Here is a 17,980-nt window from a genome sequence, read left to right on the forward strand (position 1 = left end):
AATCTAAACTGCAATGGATAAAATCATCTGAAAATCTTATTTTGTCCAAATTTGTTTGATTTTGTTTAGGCGGGGCGAAACCGGAAATACATGAAAGTCAAGGGAGTAGTAGATGATAAAGATAAACGCTCCCCCAGTAATTAGCGGAAATAGAAAATAATGCAACGCAACGGCTAGTCACCTCAACGGTCGAAAATTTTAAATCTTTTATAATATTTCGGATCTCTCTTGTCTCTCTCTCTCTCTCAACCCTTCTTAAATCTAAACCTTGATCCTACATTACTCCTCCCTCTGAGATTCCATTTTGTAATCTTCTTCTTCTTCCTCTTATTCTTCTTCTCCATTTGCTCTAAAGATGATGAGAGATGTATTCAGGCCGACCAAATCAGCCCCGTGTTCTCCTGCAAAGCCACTTGGTATCTCCCGTACTCAGTCTGAATCGTTTCATGCTATCCACAAAGTCCCTGTTGGAGACAGTCCTTATGTCAGAGCAAAGAATGTTCAGGTGATTACTACTCTATATAAACTTTGTTTAGATCTGAATTTGTGTTTTTTGGGTTTCATTTTGCAATTTTTTTTCCTGATGATGAGTTGTTTATGGATTAGTTGGTGGAAAAGGATCCAGAGAGAGCAATTCCTCTGTTCTGGAAGGCCATTAATGCTGGAGATAGAGTAGACAGTGCTTTGAAAGACATGGCTATTGTGATGAAGCAACAAAACCGCGCTGAAGAAGCCATTGAAGCCATCAAATCTCTCAGAGTTAGATGTTCAGATCAAGCCCAGGAATCTCTGGACAATATTCTCCTAGATCTCTACAAGGTTCGTCCTTTTACACATAATCCCTTTTTTTCCTCTGTTTCATTTTTGCAATTGGCTTTTATTTTGTATTGAAATGGATTTGTTTTGTTGTTGCAGAGATGTGGGAGATTAGATGACCAGATCGGACTTTTGAAACACAAACTCTTTTTGATACAAAAAGGTCTCGCCTTTAATGGTAAACGAACCAAAACCGCGAGATCTCAAGGCAAGAAGTTTCAGGTCTCTGTAGAGCAAGAAGCCACTCGGTTACTGGTAAGCAGCAATAATTCAAAATGTGTGTAATGTTTCAGCAATTGCCAATTTTTGTGTTATTCTTAATTGGATTGAGTTTGGTTTTGAAATAGGGAAACTTGGGATGGGCACTGATGCAAAGAGACAATTTTGTTGAAGCCGAAGATGCGTACAGGAGGGCTTTATCAATAGCACCAGACAACAACAAAATGTGCAACCTTGGTATCTGCCTTATGAAGCAAGGAAGGATTGATGAAGCCAAAGAGACTTTACGACGTGTGAAACCAGCGGTCGTGGATGGTCCTAGAGGTGTGGATTCTCATCTAAAAGCATACGAGAGAGCGCAACAGATGCTCAATGATCTTGGATCTGAGATGATGAGAAGAGGAGGTGATGATAAGGTTGAACAAAGAAGGCTCTTTGACGCCATCTTTGGATCTTCCTCTATATGGCAACCTCAGCCTTGTAGTGAGCAGAACGTGAAACCAAAAGCGAAGCCTGCTTTGAGCAACGATGGATACGGTGACGAGAACGTGAAGATGAGTGCGAATCCAGTAGTTGTAAACCCATTGAGGGTTGATGCGAAACCCTTCTTCTCTTCAAAGTTGATCATAAGTAACGAGAAGCTGAAGAGAACGAGATCATCGAGCCAAAACATGGGAGTAATGAGTGGTGGTGGTGATGATCTTGAGGTAGAGACAAACACGAAAAGGAGACTTTCGATGGAGAAGAAAGCAATAGACTGTGGATTACCAGACAACAAAGACTTCGAAGATGCGATCTTGGCTGCTGTTTTAGGGACAGAAACAAAAGTGGACAAGAAGAGGCTCAAGGTGTTCCAGGACATCACTCTGTGCATCAATCAGAGTCTCTAACCAAAAATCTATTTACTATTTATTTATCATTCTAATTCTTAAGTTTAGTGACTGAAGCAAAAAAAAAAAAGGAGATGAGCTTAATTCTTCTTTGGTAATTTATCAATGTTTTTTGTCAGCTTTAATGGTTGCTGCCATTTTTTTTTTTTTTTTACAATTATTGTCGTCGTTGATGATTAATAATGAAAGTTGAAGTTATTATATTATTCACTGCCTTCTACAACTATTGTTATTGACTGTGACCTATAATAGGTTTTGTAGATGCTAGAATCTAACGAGAGTAAAAAACATGCATGAGTGACTCTCTCCCATTAATCCATACAAATCTGATCACAAAAATTACCAGTAATCCAGTGGTTAAGTCTTTATTCTTTTGATTCACACACATCACTCATACAAAACTAGTGTGGTTAAGAGAGTAGAGAAAATAGGGGAAACTAGTACTATCCGTTAAATCAATTTTGGCCCCTTCTGCTCCCAAGTTATAGAAAGAAACGCTTGCCCACTTGTCAACCTCTTTTAATTTGGCGAAATACAGCCGTTGAAGTTGTCTTTACTTCCGGTTAGTACACCTTGCGCCCTTATTTTAACACGGCAAATGAAACGGTGTAAAACACGTAATAGTAATTTGTTTTTGCCTTAATCTCTCTCTCTCTCTCTATTTGAAATTAAGGCATTTTTGGTATTAGCATTAATTCGAGTCATGTACACTTTTGACTGTCAGAAAAAGGCAAAAAGTATATTATTGTAAACAGAATTTGATATATCTATAATCTATTATATGGTACATGGCTGTAAAAATTTGAAGAATTAAAGGTTATTGTGGTCAAACGAACTGTTTTTGGAAGAAAAGAAAAAAGGAAGTGATTTTAATTGGGGGGAAAGGGCTCTCCGACCAAAGCCAAATGTGAGTGTGTGAGGTTAAAACTGAAAAAAGAAGAATCTCAAATTCCAACTACATTCCACAGGGAAGCCAAAGTGGCCTTCACTAGCCATTTAAAAACAAACCCTTCAAAATCTAGAAAACCTTAACAACTAAATCCTAAAGTTAAACTCTTTGAGTTTTAGATCAAGACAAAGTTTAGATCTTTTCTTTTCTCTTTTTTCTTTTTTTTTTTGACACAAACGAGGTAAGCTCACTTAACAAAGAAGAAGGAAATGGTTTGTGGGTAGAGAGAGTGTGAGATTTGTTGAGATAAGAACGGAGAGAAAAGGAAGAGTTTTTTTTTATGTGTTTTGGATGCATGGTTGAAGAAGAAAGACCCATTTTTTCACTTTCATTTTCGGACAAGGAGAGTAGTTGAAGAGATGGGTTGTTGTCAGTCAAGAATAGATAGCAAAGAGATAGTGTCTCGTTGCAAAGCAAGGAAGAGGTACTTGAAACAGCTTGTTAAAGCTAGACAAACTCTCTCTGTTTCTCACGCGCTTTATCTCCGTTCTCTACGCGCCGTCGGCTCTTCCCTTGTTCACTTCTCTTCCAAAGAAACTCCTCTTCACCTCCACAACCATCCTCCATCTCCATCTCCTCCTCCACCACCTCCGCCGCGTCCACCTCCTCCTCCTCCTCCTCTTAGCCCTGGCTCAGAAACCACTACTTGGACCTCTACCACCAATTCCTCCGCTCTCCCTCCTCCTCCTCCGCCGCCGCCTCCACCTCCTCCTCCGCCTTCTTCTACATGGGACTTCTGGGATCCGTTTATACCGCCGCCTCCATCTTCCTCAGAGGAAGAGTGGGAGGAAGACGCAACCACCACCGCAACAAGAACCGCGACAGGAACCGGAACTGGTTCTGACGCAGCTGTCACGACTGCTCCGACGACAGCTACTCCTCAAGCTTCGTCTGTAGTGAGTGGGTTCTCTAAAGATACAATGACAACGACGACGACGGGAAGTGAGTTAGCAGTTGTGGTGTCGAGGAATGGTAAAGATCTAATGGAGATTATTAAAGAAGTCGACGAGTACTTCCTTAAAGCTGCAGATTCTGGTGCTCCACTCTCTTCTCTTCTTGAAATCTCAACCTCCATCACTGCCTTTTCTGGTCATACCAAAGCAGGTAACAATCAAGCTCTTGTTCACGATTACTATTGCCACTGACTGAGTGATTTTGATTTGTGTGTGTTTTGTTTGTGTCCATCTATCTCCAGGGAAAATGTACAGTAACTACGAATGCAATTTGAATCCTACGTCGTTTTGGACAAGGGGATTTGCTCCCAAGTTTAACGAATACAGAACCGCAGGAGTAGTAGTTGGAGGAAACTGCATTGTTGGTAGCCATTCCTCTACAGTGGACAGACTCTATGCTTGGGAGAAGAAACTTTTTCAAGAGGTCAAGGTATTCATTCATTTCATTGATTAACTTTTAATCTTTTGAACAATTTAGACTTTGGATGTATTTGTGTGGATGTTTAGTTTCGTGGAAGTATGTTTTATTCTCCAAATTCAATTTTTTATTCACTTTGAAGTTTGAATCTTGAAATTGGTTTGCTTAGTTTTTCCATCCAAATATGGATAAATGTTTTTTTTTTGGAATTTGTTTGATTCATGTGTGTGGCATTAAAGGCTTGTGGTGGGTCCAAGCGTGAGCAGATAGTGTAAGAGACCCACGTGTGTACTTAATTCTTATAATGAATCTTGTGACACTGACACAAATATATTGCCAAGCAGAGTCAGTGATTGAGTGAGTGTGTTTGTTGTTCTGTGAATGTGGGTTGTTGCAGAATGCAGAGGGCATAAAGATGGAGCATGAGAAGAAACTGGAGCAAGTGAGGAGGCTTGAGATGAAGAGAGCTGAGTATGTCAAGACTGAGAAGGCTAAGAAAGACGTTGAGAAGTTAGAATCTCAGCTCTCAGTGTCTTCCCAAGCCATCCAAAGTGCCTCTAACGAGATCATCAAACTCAGAGAGACCGAGCTTTATCCTCAGCTCGTCGAGCTTGTTAAAGGGTTAGTTGTGTGTATACCATTGCTTCATTTCCCTTCATTTGGTCTATGTTGTGAACAAAGGTTCTTGTATGATGTACTGTAGGCTAATGTGTATGTGGAGGAGTATGTACGAGAGCCACCAGGTTCAAACTCATATTGTTCAGCAGCTTAAGTACCTCAACACCATTCCATCCACTGAACCTACATCCGAGCTTCACAGACAATCAACTCTTCAGCTTGAGCTCGAGATCCAACAATGGCATCATTCTTTCTGCAATTTAGTCAAGGCTCAGCGTGACTACATCCAATCTCTCACAGGTTGGCTCAGGTTAAGTTTGTTTCAGTTCAGCAAGAATCCACTTGTTAGGAGTAGCTACGAGTCAAAGATCTACAGCTTCTGTGAGGAATGGCATTTAGCTATCGATCGGATCCCTGATAAAGTAGCATCTGAAGGGATCAAAAGCTTTCTGACTGCAGTCCATGGAATTGTGGCTCAACAGGCTGACGAGCATAAGCAGAAGAAGAGAACAGAAGCTATGTTAAAAGATTTCGAGAAGAAGTCAGCTGCGCTGAGAGCGCTCGAGAGCAAGTATAGTCCATATTCAGTGCCTGAGAGCAGGAAAACGAACCCTGTGATAGAGAAGAGAGTAAAGGTTGAGATGCTAAAAGGAAAGGCAGAAGAAGAGAAGAGTAAGCATGAGAAGTCAGTGAGTGTGACTAGAGCCATGACTCTAAATAACTTGCAGATGGGATTCCCTCATGTGTTTCAGGCAATGGTTGGGTTTTCAAGTGTGTGTATGCAAGCCTTTGAGTCTGTGTACAATGAAGCTAAGAGCATCGGTGAGGATCAAGAGGAGGTCAAGAGGTTGCTCCCTTAGAGAATAACAAATCTAACAAATTGTTTTACCATTTGCTCTCTTTTTTTTTTGCCTTGATCCAAACCAACCCTTTGGTAAAATGTTAGGTTGCGTTTATGCTATTTATGATCCTTTTGAAAATGAGAAGACTTTTCATTGAATCATTCCTTGAAACTTCATCAAGACAACTACTTCTGATCCATGTACATTGATTGATAGAGATGTAACTAACTCTCAGCTTTGGTCACTACCATTGAAGCCAGGCCAAGCGCATGTCACATTTCAAAGACAAGAATGTCTCCCTTACACTTTGGTTATTAAAGGACTCGAGTGCTGCAAAATAGACATCCTCAGGTACGCCGTGAATCCGATCTAGCTCTCTGATACACTCGGAAAGAGAGAACCTGCTACTCAGCTGCATCAAAACAGTAGTACGCAGCTTCGACGCAGCTGCCATTTCAAATATAGCATTGGCAATAGAAGCCTCCACGCCTCTGCGCCTTCTCTTAGGAGTAGGAGAAGACACTGCAGCAGTATCATCATACTCAGATGAACACACTTCATGTTTCCCATTAGTCATGGAATTTTCTGTGAATATCTGGCAGAGCTGCTTGTAGATTGGACAACCAATTGTTCTTATGTCCTCTGCATCTGGATGCTCCTGAGTGTTAAGATACCAGAAAGATCAGCAAAACAGATAAGAGGATGAATCAAAATGGAGTATGAGCATATGGGTCAAAAAGACAAGACCTTTACATATTGGTCCCAAGCTTCATGAGTGGCGATAACAGAACCAGTTGATTCATCAACAATGAAGTCATCTCGAGATAGTAGTAACTTAACAAGTGCAAATTGGCGTTTGAGAATAGCGAATCTATTTTTGAGATGTTCTTTATCCCATTTAAGACCACTTTGTTTTGTAAAACTCAGAGGATATAAAGCTCCAAACTTTATTAGGGAGAGAATTGTTCACTCTGTTTCCTTTAAGGACTTGATCGACTAATAGATCTGCGAGTAGCTTCGTTAAGAAAGGCGTCCACTTTGGTTGCTGCTGCTGCTGCTGCTGCTGATGATGATGATGATACTGCTCTTCACCGAAGATTCGATTCGCCATTGTGAAATAGATTTAGCATCTGAAATCCCTGAAATCGCAATTGAGCATCTGATGAAGAGAGTGGCCAAAAAAAATTCAGAGAGGCGTTGGCGATGAAGAATGTCTGATTTGATTGAAAGATCCCTAAAGTCTTGATTATTCACATCATTGCCCCATGTACAAGAAGTGATACGAACCTCGTCCAAGAATGGTCATTGGTAGATAAAAAGCACTGGTTCTAATGGTCTTTGAATGGCTAGATAGATAGATATTGGTATCTGAAAACATTGATATCATGTGAATATGCTCTGGTATAATATGTTTAATCCTACAAGATATCCAAGCTGACCTAGCTGCATTAACTTATGCTATGAAAGTGAAACGATCATGTGAAAATAAGGCAAAGGTTGTGTTAGAAGACGAGAAAGATACTGGTTTGAGAGAAATTAACCTTGAACTTGGTATCATGTATTCGTCTATGTAGGCATCATATTATAGTCATGCATTCAGACTTTTTTCCTTTTTTTTATGTCACAGTGTTGAGATCCAAGGAAAGAAGTCTCTTCTCAGTCTTAGCTTGTCTATACTCTTGTCTTTGCATAACTTTTTTAATCCTCCTGAGTGATGCTTATCAGCCTGTTGAGTAGATTATACTCATTAGTGATCTACGTGACAGGCATAGCTTTCTCTACTTCTCTGATCCGTTGTTTTTGCAGGCCGCATAAACTGGCTTTGGATATAGAAAAATCATGAATGGATTATCCTCCTCTGAGTCGGCATCATTACTTCTTTAGGTTAAATTTAACACTGTTAGTTATACTCAGGTGACGGCCGTAGACATCCTAAAACAAGCTACGCTGCCTGAAACCATAATAGTGATTTGAAAAGAGTTCAAGAAAAAAAAAAGATTACATTTTTACAAGAAAACAGCAATGTCCCAATGCAAAAATGGTCATGTCAAATCATAAGGAGGTGACCTACCAACCTATAATTAACTTTGGGTAATTGTTTGTTTGTTATAGTTAGTTAGTGAGTTAGTTAAGGACATTGCTTAAAGAAGAAACCAAGTTTAATGATAAACTTAAACACTCACATGATTTGTATACGCAACAGAAGAAGAGAGAGAGAGAGAGAGAGAGAGAGAGAGAGAGAGAGAGAGAGAGAGAGAGAGAGAATTCGTTTGGGCGGCAGAAGAAGACAAGTCCCTAATTTAATTTCCCATAAATAAACACAAGAAAATCGATTGGTAAGTTTTGTAGTATTGTTTTGAAAAGCTATTAAAAGAGGAAATCCACAAATAGTCAGGTAAATAGAGAAAGAAGAGAAATAAGGTTTTGATTATTTTTGTGCCAGCAGCGGAAGGAACGTTTCAACTCCATTTTTCCCGGCCAAAGCTAACTAACAAACTCTTGTTTTTTTTCCGTTTCTGTCTTCTCATTTTTGTTTTTTTTTTGGTTTTGTTGCTTTTCCCCTCTTTCTTTGGGTAATAGGGTTTTCAATTTTTTGGTACAAAAGTCCGCTCCTTTCGAATCCGCAATGCCCAGATGGTCGATTAACACAAATATCAAGAATTTCCTATTCCAGGCCTGTGTTCTATAGTTCTCAAGATCTGAAAGGCTCAATCTTTTTGTTAATTTTCCCTGAAATTATAAATCTTTTGAGGGGGAAATGAGTGCTTCGAGGTTCGTAAAGTGCGTGACGGTTGGTGATGGAGCTGTCGGAAAAACATGTTTGTTGATTTCTTACACAAGCAACACTTTCCCTACGGTTATGTTCCTCCTCATCGTTTTATGTTTCCTTGTTTTTCATTAGCAGAACACCATCTCATGTCTCTTGGGTTTTTTTTTTTTGCAATATACAGGATTATGTGCCTACCGTTTTCGATAATTTCAGTGCAAATGTTGTTGTTAATGGAAGCACCGTGAATCTTGGATTGTGGGATACTGCAGGTTCTTGAATATAGCTACTATATCTTGTTTTGAAATTTCAAAAAATGGTTTCTTTTTTGAAATTTTGTTTTTGGATCTGAAGATTTTGAAAATTTTGGGTATGAAACAACAGGGCAAGAGGATTACAACAGATTGAGACCACTGAGTTACCGTGGAGCAGATGTTTTCATTTTGGCTTTCTCTCTTATCAGTAAAGCCAGTTATGAAAACGTTTTCAAAAAGGTAATATCAATCATTCTTTCATATTATTGGGATCTTCTTCACATAGTGAAATCGAACTCTCTCTCTCATAAAAGTCACGATGGTGTGTTTGCAGTGGATCCCGGAGTTGAAACATTATGCGCCTGGTGTCCCTATCGTCCTTGTTGGAACAAAGCTTGGTGAGATTTTTCACTTGTGTTTTCCTTCCTGATCTCAGCCTTTGCTTTTACTAGTTGTGACTGAGTAGTTTGTGTTGCTCCTCCTCTCCAGATCTTCGAGATGATAAACAGTTCTTTATTGACCATCCTGGCGCTGTCCCGATTACTACTGCTCAGGGAGAGGAGCTGAGGAAGCAAATAGGATCACCTACTTACATCGAATGCAGTTCCAAAACTCAAGAGGTATATATTGGCTAGTCTACTCTTGGGACAAATTTCTTATGCAATGTCAATGGCTCAATGCTAATGTTGATTATGTGAGCTTGCAGAATGTGAAGGCGGTCTTTGACGCAGCCATTCGAGTGGTGTTGCAACCGCCAAAGCAGAAGAAGAAGAAGAGCAAAGCGCAGATGGCTTGCTCCATTCTATGATTGGAAATCTCTGTTTTTTTATGTATTTGGTTTTGGTATATTAATGTTCTAACAATGAATGAATCAATGTGTTAATCGACAGACACCCAAATTTGATTGGTCTTTTTTTGTTCTTAATATAATGGAGTTTGTCTGAATCACCGTCTTTTGTTGCTTCTACAATTCAGTCCTATGCACAATTACACACACACCGCATTTTTTGAAAGCGTTTTTGAGTCATATTAATGTTTCAAACTTTGCAAACATGTTTATTGGTAGAGAGCGACTGTAACTAGGAAAAGAAAAGTATGATACAAGTTTTATTTCTCAAGATGATTCTTAATGCTTTTGCAACAAGATGAGAGAAGCCTAAAAGAATGCAGGAAAGAAGTTTATTCGAACCATTCCATTTTGATTTTCTCGTATTTCTCACTCATGCCACCATCTTGCTGTCTCTGAAACTCGATGTAACGTAGAGTGCTATTTATGAACGACTCTGCGCCTGACTCCACCTTCTTCGTCTCGCTTCTGATTAATTCAGCTAAGCTCTTGATTGTATCGCCTGTTACTTCTGTGTTTCCTTTCTCCAAGAAGTAGAGATACCTGCATTCACTCATAAAAACCATTAGGAGAAAGTGGTAGCAAAGTACTCAATTACACGCATTTTGTAGCATATACAGGTGCAACTAAAACGAGTAACTTACTTGTTCAGAAGTTCAACATATAGAGCCACCGACCCAGTGCTACTGGTACCACGGGATGCGTTGGTCATTTTTTGAACAGTATCTGCAATTCTTTGCGCCCTTTTCAAGCAAAGTACAACCCTGGTCTCCCAACAAAACCACTAACTCTCAGTATGCCTCAAATTTTCCCTTAAGTAATTCCGTACAGCTCCCAGTCTTAACATTGAGATTTTACAGTATACATTCATATGTACATACCTCTCTCCATCTTTCAGTTTCTCGCATTCATCAGTCCAGAAGAGATGCGCACATTCATAAACAGCTCTACACTGATCTGGCTTCCTAAGGAGTCTTGCAGAGTACTACAACAACATAATTTAGCCTTGTTAGTATTCAATGTAGCACTCACTTACTCAACTGGTTTGTCAGGAAAGATACCCCTGTTGCCTTGTGAGTCAGAATATCTCTGTTCTCAACATTAAATATACGCATCCGCTGGAGTGTCCCTATTATTAAACGTAGTGCTGTTACTTGTGCCTTTGAATCCTAAAACACCCAAAATTAAGCAACGTTAAGGTCTTCCTTGCAAAACGTTGCATGTAGCCTCCTAAGAAATATACTTACTGAAATTTCTTCTTCATACAGAAGATATGCCTTTGTGAAGAACTCATAAGTGACTGTTTCTAACTCACAGTCATTTGCTGCCTGGGGATTAAATAGCAAGAAATTTTTTAGCTCATCCACTACATCTATTGTTGGTTTTTTGAACTTTTGATAATGATACACCAAAGGATCATATACCTGAGCACACTGCAAGTAGAGGCGCAATGCCAAATCAGGTGCGGAAACATCAGATAGAGCTTCCACGGTCTGTAAAAGGTTGAGATTTCAAATCGACTGGCATCATTATTCTGGCAAAAATAAATACTATGTTTCACTGGGACAAAGCCAGTGATGTTAGCAAGGCACTGTCCTCACTACTTTATAACAGTCAATATGTATGTACACTTGCCTCACTTAAAAGCTGTAGAATTCTCTTCGGTGTTGCTGATGCATCATCCCCAAACGGGTTTTCATCTCCACCTCGCAGTCGCCGAATTAACTGCACATGTTTGTCAACACAATGTGAAAAATTTCAAATTCAGACAGAATGTCTATTAAATCCGTAAGAGAACCGGAAACGACACAATCATTCCAAAATTTTTTAATTGATCTTAAATTTTCCAATTTGGAGATGGAGTGAAGAAGTGATCAGTAAAAAATAAACAAACCTTGAGAGCGGAAAAGACAAGGGGTGGTATAGTTAAAGGCAAACGTTTAGGTCCTCCAGTCAGGATGTGCTTCCTTACTGTGAAAATAATCTGTAGTTGGGTACACGAATTTAGAATCAAACACACAGGCCACATTGATAGTAACACCTCAATTAATCATAACACACACCTTAGACATTTCTTCTGGATCATCACTGTAGAGCTTGTGAACAAGCCGGGCAACAAAGTTCTGCTCTTCCTGGAAGTCTTCTTCATCAATCTAGAACTCAACATAATTTCCAGTTTGAAAGTGTAAGTTATCTAAAGAAAAACAACTCTTTCGAGTGACTAGAATACTGTATATACAAATGCATTAAGAATTGACAAACAAAGATTCCAACACCTCATTATCAATCGTTCCGTCAAAATCCTTGATGAGACCCTTTGCCAGTTCAAACAATGCATCGACCTGTAACAAACAGTAAAAGGAAACTCCACATCAATAGAGAATGCTAAAAAGAAGAAACTGAATCGAGGAAGGAAACAAACACCTCATCAGCAGTAGCAATGTGAGTATTGTTTTTCAAAACGCTCTGAACTATAATAATTGTCATTGCTTTGTTTGTCTCATGGTCAAGGTATTCCATTACTCGAGGATAGTTGGTAAGCTTCAAAATAGTTACAACATTATTATACTTCTCCAACGGAGCGCTAAGAAATGCGACGATCTGTTTTGCTGCCTTGTCATCACAAAGCTTTCCTGTGGCAGCTAGTTGGGTAACACAAGATCCCTAAAGAAAAAAAGAGAGACAACAATGCGTATTAGCAACAATCAGAACTACTTTATGCATTTAAAAAAAGTACTACGCATAAATAAACTTAACACGCTTATACATGCTCAGAAAGCGTTATACCAAAACTTGGTCCACATAGTCCAGACGATCCGAATAGACATGGAGAGTAAAGTTCAGAAGAAACAAATACAATGTTACAGATCCTGCGGCTGGCAAGTCCACCTGTGCTTCTACAACCTGAATCATAATATAAGATGTAGAATCAATCAATCAACTGTTTATAAATGTGAAAAGATTATCAATGTGATACAATCAGAGGCAGGTAGGTAAACATAAATTACACAATTATATAACAACACCTTGGGGATTAAGCTAGATTTTTCAGCTGTTTCTAATACTAGCCACCCAAATAAATAAATTTATATTCAAGTGTCAATTTCAGTTATCCTTTTGACTTCAAAAATTAGATGCAAGATTTACCTTCCCAATGGCATAATTGAACTTTGAAAAGGCTTCTACTTGCAGGAAATTAGGCAATGCTTCCACACTAGATGCAGCATAGTTTGAAAGCCTTTCCATTAGACCAGAAAGGACCGTCTTGATATCAACAGACGGCTGAAAAACAAAATGACAAAAAGGAAAAAAAAGGAAACATGTTCCGATGGGATGAGGTTTATTAACAGTCTGATCTTTTTTCGTTTAAACTGCATATAAAGAAGTAGTCGATTAAATGAAAAGGTACCTGAAGTTGTGGACAAGCACCCAATAATACATCGAGAGTTTGAAGGTGGAAATCATCAGGAAATACTTGAATAATGCAATCCATTAGGTAGCACTGTGCAAGTTCATCCTTACAGTTGACAACCTTTTCAAACATAGTGATAAATAATTCATATACTGCAACACGTAGACGGAAGCTTGCATGCTGAAATTATCTTAAGGAAGAGAGAAAAACCAGACCTGCTCCAGTATTCTAGGAAGAACAGTATCTCTGTAGATTCCAAGGTCAACACCTTCCAACTGACTCAATACATGAAGGTTCTTCCCAACCTAATCAGGCAGTAAAGAGAAGAAAAAAGGTGTCTTTCAGAAAATAATTAGAACCATTGCTCGCAAAATTTCTAGATGAGAAGAATGAGCTACAAGTTAATGGTATTACAAGATCGCGTAGTTCATTCCTTTCTTTCTCCCGTTTCTCCTTCTCCCGACTAGATCCCTGGATACCAGAAAGTCTCAACTCAGGTTCAGGTCAGCAGGGAAAATTCACACAGAGTAGACAATAGCATGACCAGACATTGGACTCTCACGGCATGCAACCATATACATGATGAATATGAGAGCAGAAATATATCATTAGTATTCCAACCAACCTGATGTTGCATGCGGACCCATAATTTGTTCATCTCGGTAAAATTCTGAAGCACAAACTCTAAAGCATTCATTTGTGCATCACCATCTCTGCAGAGAACATCAAAACACTTGCCTCTTTTACATGTGTTTCCTAATTTAAACAAAAGAATCTGCTAAAGACTAAGTTGTGTGACCTTTACCCTGCCAACTCAGAACCAATGCTGGGTAACTTATCCCTAGTAACTTGAGCAAGGTAACTTCTCAAGAAAAGACCACGTAAAGGATGTTGAACAGCTCGACACATTTCAACAAGATCCTTAAGTATATCCGTAGTAGTAACGTCCTTGGATTTGATATACACAGATCCTATAGTACAGAGAAGATACCTGAAAATTCGATTGATGAGTATATAATGTATCTATACAGTTGATAAAAATCAGAGAGTGTATAAGACAAATGTATATTATATACTCTGAACTTACAGTCTTGGCAAAATGTTACCGGCGTGCTGGACTAACTCGTACAGCTCTGCAATAGAGCAACCACGTCCCGTCTCTTCCTTAAAGAATATCTCCAATGTCCCCAGTTCATTAAAAACTCGCATATCTGAACGAATCATATCGCAGTTAAGGAAATGAAATTGCTGATCCCCCAAATTGCAAAATTAGCGAAGAAGGTGAATTAACTCACAGAGTTCATAGTACTTATGAGGAGAAAGCTTGGAAGTACGAAGCTCGCTGAGCATCTGAGCAGAAAATTTGAGAGCGTCTTTGAGATTGTTGGAGTCCTGCGACAGTAATTGCGAATTCGTAAGATAACAATTCAGAATTTAGGGTTTCAATGCCGATGGAATAAATTGATTGATAACGAAGAGAACAGAGGAGAGGAGAGGTACGATAGCGCGCTGCATATAGAAAGCATTTTGTTTAACGGCGGCGATGTCGTCGGCGAGCCACTTCTCATCGTCGTCGGCGATCATATTTGTTTCTCACTACTTGCTTTTTAACTCTACAGATAAAAAGTCTCAATTTTGACCCAACATGTTTTTTTTAGAGATCTTAGCGTATACGAGAGTCTCCGTTTTTATACTTGTTCCTTTGTTCATATAACTTTACCCATTTTTTTTTCAACACTTCTTAAAATACATGCTGACAAAAAAATGTTGTTACTTTTCAATTTCGTAAATCGATCACATGATTCACACATACTTCACATTGAATGTGCTATAAAAAGCTTTTCTCAAATCTAAGAATTGGCAAATCTAACCCCAAAGAAAAGAAAAGAAAAAAAACAAAAAATGAGACAGGACCAGATACACTCTGATGAGAAACCATAACTTTCTCCTCTTTCCATTCTAAATCAGAAATTTTACTACTCTGTCTACAAAAACAGACCAAACTCATGCTCATTCCCAAGAACAGCTTTCAATTTTCATGACTTCATAGCCTGGAGGATCTGGCGAAAGTGCGCTTTGATTTGGGGACTAGCTTATTATTATGTCAGTAAATCACTGATTTCTCTAAACTAGTCTCTTCGATCACATTTTCTGCCTCTTGGCATCCTAGTCTTAATCCATGGACTATCTCCTTCAAGTCCACAAGGCCACACCCGGGTATCCGTCCTATTTTCCTTTCCTTCACGATCTCCCTCACTCTATCAACATCCTCCCACCGTCCTGTAACACCGTAGATGTTCATCAGCAAATGGTAATACTTGTAGTTCTGAGGATCCGTCTCTATGAGGGACTTGGCAATGCTCTCCCCTATAGAAGGATTTCCTGTGAAACGCGATGAGCTGAGCAAGTTAGCCCATTTTGCAGATTCTGGCGTCATGTCTTCCTCTGGCAGATTCTTCAGAGTTTCCACTGCTTCTTCAGGGAATCCGGCGCTGGAATAAAGATTTGCCATGCACCATTGGTGTCCAAAGTTTGGTTTGATCTCAAACTCATCAACCATCAGGGTGTAGTAACTTTCTCCTCGAGAAACAAGCCCAGCTCTAGCACAACCGCAGAGAACACCAACAAATGTTACTTCATCAGGCATGAGCATACCACTGATCATAGCTTCAAATAATTCGAACCCATCTTCAGGATTCCCGTGTAGACAATGTGCCACTATCATCACATTCCACGTAACTTTGTTCCTACGGGAGACACTATCGAATATCCTACGTGCTAAATCTACTTCCTTGCACTTTCCATACATGTCAATCAGAGCTGTATCAATAACTACACTCGAATTCAGCAAGGTTCTTCTTATCAATGAAGCATGAACCGACCTACCTTCCTTAAGTCTAGCTGATCTACCACAAGCATTCATCAAGGAAACCAAAGTACTCTCATTTCCTTGCAACCCTGCTCCAACCATCTCACGGAACAAACTAATGGAAACTCCAGGATTGTTAGCACCCAAATAAGCACTAATCATGATATTCCAAGAAACCAAATCTCTATCAGGCATTTCATCAAACAACTTGTGCGCATACAAAAGATCACCATTCACCACCGCCCCCTTGATTACCGAGTTCCAAGACACAACATCTCTCTTAGGAATTTCAACAAACAGCTTCTTCGCAAGATCCAAAGCGCCGCAACAGGCATACATATTAATCAACGAGTTTTGAACATTCAAAACTCGATCGCATCCGTGCTTAACGGCTTGCCCGTGACACATTTTGCCAGAGTCAATGCAAGACGTCTTCTCGATACAACTAATCAATGAAACGAAGGTGTAACTATCAGGAAAAAAACCAAATCTCACTACATCGAAGTAAAACCCCAACGCTTGTCTCGGAGCAGAAGAGACCAAATACGCCTTAAAGACGGAGTTAGTACAGTTGAGCCTCCCAATGCTGCGGTGTACCGATACGGTGTAGCTGGAATCGCCGAAACGCGAAGAACACTTCAACAATCTGATAGCCCAAGAAGAATCCCAGAAGTTACCAGAGGTGATAAGCCTAGCGTGGACTTGGAAGAGGTGTAGAATAGTACTGGAACCTTCGACAAGTTTGAAACCCTTAAGCAGACCCAGACCCGGAACAGGGGGGATGAATCTGGATGTGACGAATTGGCGAATAGAAGAAGCTTTTGCCATTCATCTCCAGCTTGGAGGATCCTTAGATTTGAGTCAGGGTTGGATTCAGAAATCGCCATTAACCCACGATCATAGCTATGTCAAAGGACACTCGAGGGATTTACACAAGGAGATAGAAGGTGTGTCATGTGTGCGGCGAAGGAGAAGAAATCGTTTAGTGTAAACAAACCTTAAAGAAAACCTTCTGAAAGAGCCGGAGTGTTCCGGTTTTGCCGGATCAAAGTCAAACTTGGTTCGCGTGGACTTGTTTATATGATTTATTATTTAAATAGAATTTGCCATAAGAAAAGCAAAATTCAGGTGCATATATGCAAATTTGTTTTAAAAGAAGAAAATGCAAGTTTTTAGGTTAAAAATGGTGTGAAATGAGGGATAAGGTACCTCATCTGTCGCGACCTAATTTTAGTTTAGATAGGAGTTTCAAATCATTTTTTTAAATGGGATACAGCGACATTTACCTATACAAGCGAAACTGTTTTTAAAAGCAAAATTGAGATTTATATCAATGGAGACTTCTTATCTTCTTGGTATTTCTTCTGTTGGAATCATCAATGTATATATATCTGAATCAGATTTGAGTTTTTAGAATGTGATGTGCATGAATAAAGAAAACAAAAGAAGGTGATACGTAGAGAGAAAAAGAAGGTGAGAAGTAAGGGTCTGGTGTTGGTGTGTGAACATAAAAAAGAGAGAGGTTGTGTTTAACGTACATTGTAATCCATTAAAGGCCTTGCAAATCACGCAACAGGGACGACCAACCCCTTTTTTTGTTTGTCTATCCAAAACACACACGCCTCTCTTCACTCTTGTTATATTGATAACACCAGACCAAACTGCAGAGAGAATTAAACAAAAATAGAAGATGAAGGTTCTAGAGAAGTGGTTGGCCTTGATGTACCCAAGAGTGCAAGAAGGAAGAGAGGAAGAGTGCTGCAGTGTGTGTCTGATGAGAATGGAGGAAAAAGATCACGTCAAGTCTCTACCTTGTTCCCACGAGTTCCATAGTCTCTGCGTCGACACATGGTTCAATGTCAGCCGCAAGATTTGCTGTCCTCTTTGTCGCTTTTCGCCCGCTACCATTCTCCTCACGGATGAACTTCTCCTCTGGTTCTCTTCTTTCCATTTCTGATTCCTTCCTGTTTTTTTTTTCTTCTTCTTGGGATTTAACACCTTTTTCTCTATGTAATTCCCCTTGATTCTCAGAAAAAAAAAAATGAGAAAGTCTTGTAAATAAATTGTTGATTGCCAATTTTACCTCTTCTTGATCACAACAAAAGATATGTGATAAAAAGCAATGT

The 17,980-nt window shown here is 39.4% G+C and overlaps 5 protein-coding genes and 1 pseudogene across 11 annotated transcripts; 3 read left to right on the forward strand and 3 right to left on the reverse strand.

Annotated features, from left to right (window-relative positions):
- Nucleotides 1–47: 47 nt before the first annotated feature.
- On the forward strand, nt 48–2,131 carry LOC104791365 (protein POLLENLESS 3-LIKE 2-like). Its single transcript, XM_010517228.3, has 4 exons — nt 48–505; nt 607–819; nt 916–1,071; nt 1,164–2,131. The coding sequence occupies exons 1-4, from the start codon at nt 356–358 to the stop codon at nt 1,923–1,925; spliced, it is 1,281 nt and encodes a 426-aa protein (XP_010515530.2). The 5' UTR covers nt 48–355; the 3' UTR covers nt 1,926–2,131.
- Nucleotides 2,132–2,878: 747 nt separating this feature from the next.
- On the forward strand, nt 2,879–9,671 carry LOC104791367 (rac-like GTP-binding protein ARAC11). Of its 5 annotated transcripts, XM_087453255.1 has the most exons (9): nt 2,879–3,978; nt 4,070–4,257; nt 4,643–4,866; nt 4,949–5,702; nt 8,657–8,744; nt 8,857–8,966; nt 9,061–9,124; nt 9,216–9,346; nt 9,433–9,671. In XM_087453255.1, exons 1-9 carry the CDS (start codon nt 3,234–3,236, stop codon nt 9,532–9,534), a joined length of 2,406 nt encoding a protein of 801 aa, XP_087309381.1. In that variant the 5' UTR covers nt 2,879–3,233; the 3' UTR covers nt 9,535–9,671. The 5 variants fall into 5 exon arrangements, with proteins under 5 accessions (XP_087309381.1, XP_010515536.1, XP_010515535.1 ...); XM_010517234.3 differs by lacking the exons at nt 2,879–3,978; nt 4,070–4,257; nt 4,643–4,866; nt 4,949–5,702 and adding exons at nt 7,879–8,100; nt 8,286–8,562; XM_010517233.3 differs by lacking the exons at nt 2,879–3,978; nt 4,070–4,257; nt 4,643–4,866; nt 4,949–5,702 and adding exons at nt 7,879–8,041; nt 8,286–8,562.
- LOC147942777 (L10-interacting MYB domain-containing protein-like) lies at nt 5,835–6,947 on the reverse strand (annotated as a pseudogene). The gene is made up of 2 exons (XR_015559179.1): nt 6,453–6,947; nt 5,835–6,363 (listed from the first exon to the last, which is right to left on the reverse strand). The product of XR_015559179.1 is annotated as a L10-interacting MYB domain-containing protein-like (transcript).
- Nucleotides 9,626–14,785, reverse strand: LOC104791368 (vacuolar protein sorting-associated protein 35C). Of its 2 annotated transcripts, none has more exons than XM_010517235.3 (21): nt 14,486–14,785; nt 14,281–14,377; nt 14,073–14,196; nt 13,791–13,976; nt 13,611–13,698; nt 13,400–13,456; nt 13,201–13,290; nt 12,983–13,105; nt 12,721–12,855; nt 12,361–12,477; nt 11,998–12,237; nt 11,850–11,915; nt 11,637–11,726; nt 11,468–11,557; nt 11,209–11,298; nt 10,998–11,066; nt 10,821–10,901; nt 10,635–10,742; nt 10,455–10,558; nt 10,218–10,337; nt 9,626–10,116 (listed from the first exon to the last, which is right to left on the reverse strand). In XM_010517235.3, the coding sequence occupies exons 1-21, from the start codon at nt 14,567–14,569 to the stop codon at nt 9,906–9,908; spliced, it is 2,370 nt and encodes a 789-aa protein (XP_010515537.1). In that variant the 5' UTR covers nt 14,570–14,785; the 3' UTR covers nt 9,626–9,905. The 2 variants fall into 2 exon arrangements, with proteins under 2 accessions (XP_010515537.1, XP_087309374.1); XM_087453248.1 differs by having other exon boundaries at nt 12,341–12,477; nt 14,486–14,708.
- Nucleotides 14,740–17,400, reverse strand: LOC104791369 (pentatricopeptide repeat-containing protein At3g51320). The gene has a single exon (XM_010517236.3). The coding sequence runs from the start codon at nt 16,680–16,682 to the stop codon at nt 15,090–15,092; it is 1,593 nt and encodes a 530-aa protein (XP_010515538.1). The 5' UTR covers nt 16,683–17,400; the 3' UTR covers nt 14,740–15,089.
- Nucleotides 17,401–17,544: 144 nt separating this feature from the next.
- On the forward strand, nt 17,545–17,931 carry LOC109125294 (uncharacterized). Its single transcript, XM_019226939.2, has one exon. The coding sequence runs from the start codon at nt 17,545–17,547 to the stop codon at nt 17,809–17,811; it is 267 nt and encodes an 88-aa protein (XP_019082484.1). The 3' UTR covers nt 17,812–17,931.
- Nucleotides 17,932–17,980: the final 49 nt, after the last annotated feature.

Source organism: Camelina sativa, chromosome 6 (genome assembly GCF_030686135.1).
Source record: "Camelina sativa cultivar CO46 ecotype springtype chromosome 6, ASM3068613v1".
Taxonomy (NCBI): domain Eukaryota; kingdom Viridiplantae; phylum Streptophyta; class Magnoliopsida; order Brassicales; family Brassicaceae; genus Camelina; species Camelina sativa.

Coding starts and splice junctions, on each gene's coding strand:
- LOC104791368 (XM_010517235.3), bottom strand. CDS start 14,569: ATGATCGCCGACGACGATGAGAAGTGGCTCGCCGACGACATCGCCGCC. Junction 14,197..14,280: donor TCATAAGTACTATGAACTCT/GTGAGTTAATTC, acceptor TGATTCGTTCAG/ATATGCGAGTTTTTAATGAA. Junction 11,916..11,997: donor ACATTGCTACTGCTGATGAG/GTGTTTGTTTCC, acceptor TGTTTGTTACAG/GTCGATGCATTGTTTGAACT.
- LOC109125294 (XM_019226939.2), top strand. CDS start 17,545: ATGAAGGTTCTAGAGAAGTGGTTGGCCTTGATGTACCCAAGAGTGCAA.
- LOC104791365 (XM_010517228.3), top strand. CDS start 356: ATGATGAGAGATGTATTCAGGCCGACCAAATCAGCCCCGTGTTCTCCT. Junction 506..606: donor TCAGAGCAAAGAATGTTCAG/GTGATTACTACT, acceptor TTTATGGATTAG/TTGGTGGAAAAGGATCCAGA. Junction 820..915: donor TTCTCCTAGATCTCTACAAG/GTTCGTCCTTTT, acceptor TTGTTGTTGCAG/AGATGTGGGAGATTAGATGA.
- LOC104791369 (XM_010517236.3), bottom strand. CDS start 16,682: ATGGCAAAAGCTTCTTCTATTCGCCAATTCGTCACATCCAGATTCATC.
- LOC104791367 (XM_087453255.1), top strand. CDS start 3,234: ATGGGTTGTTGTCAGTCAAGAATAGATAGCAAAGAGATAGTGTCTCGT. Junction 4,258..4,642: donor AACTTTTTCAAGAGGTCAAG/GTATTCATTCAT, acceptor GGGTTGTTGCAG/AATGCAGAGGGCATAAAGAT. Junction 9,347..9,432: donor GCAGTTCCAAAACTCAAGAG/GTATATATTGGC, acceptor GTGAGCTTGCAG/AATGTGAAGGCGGTCTTTGA.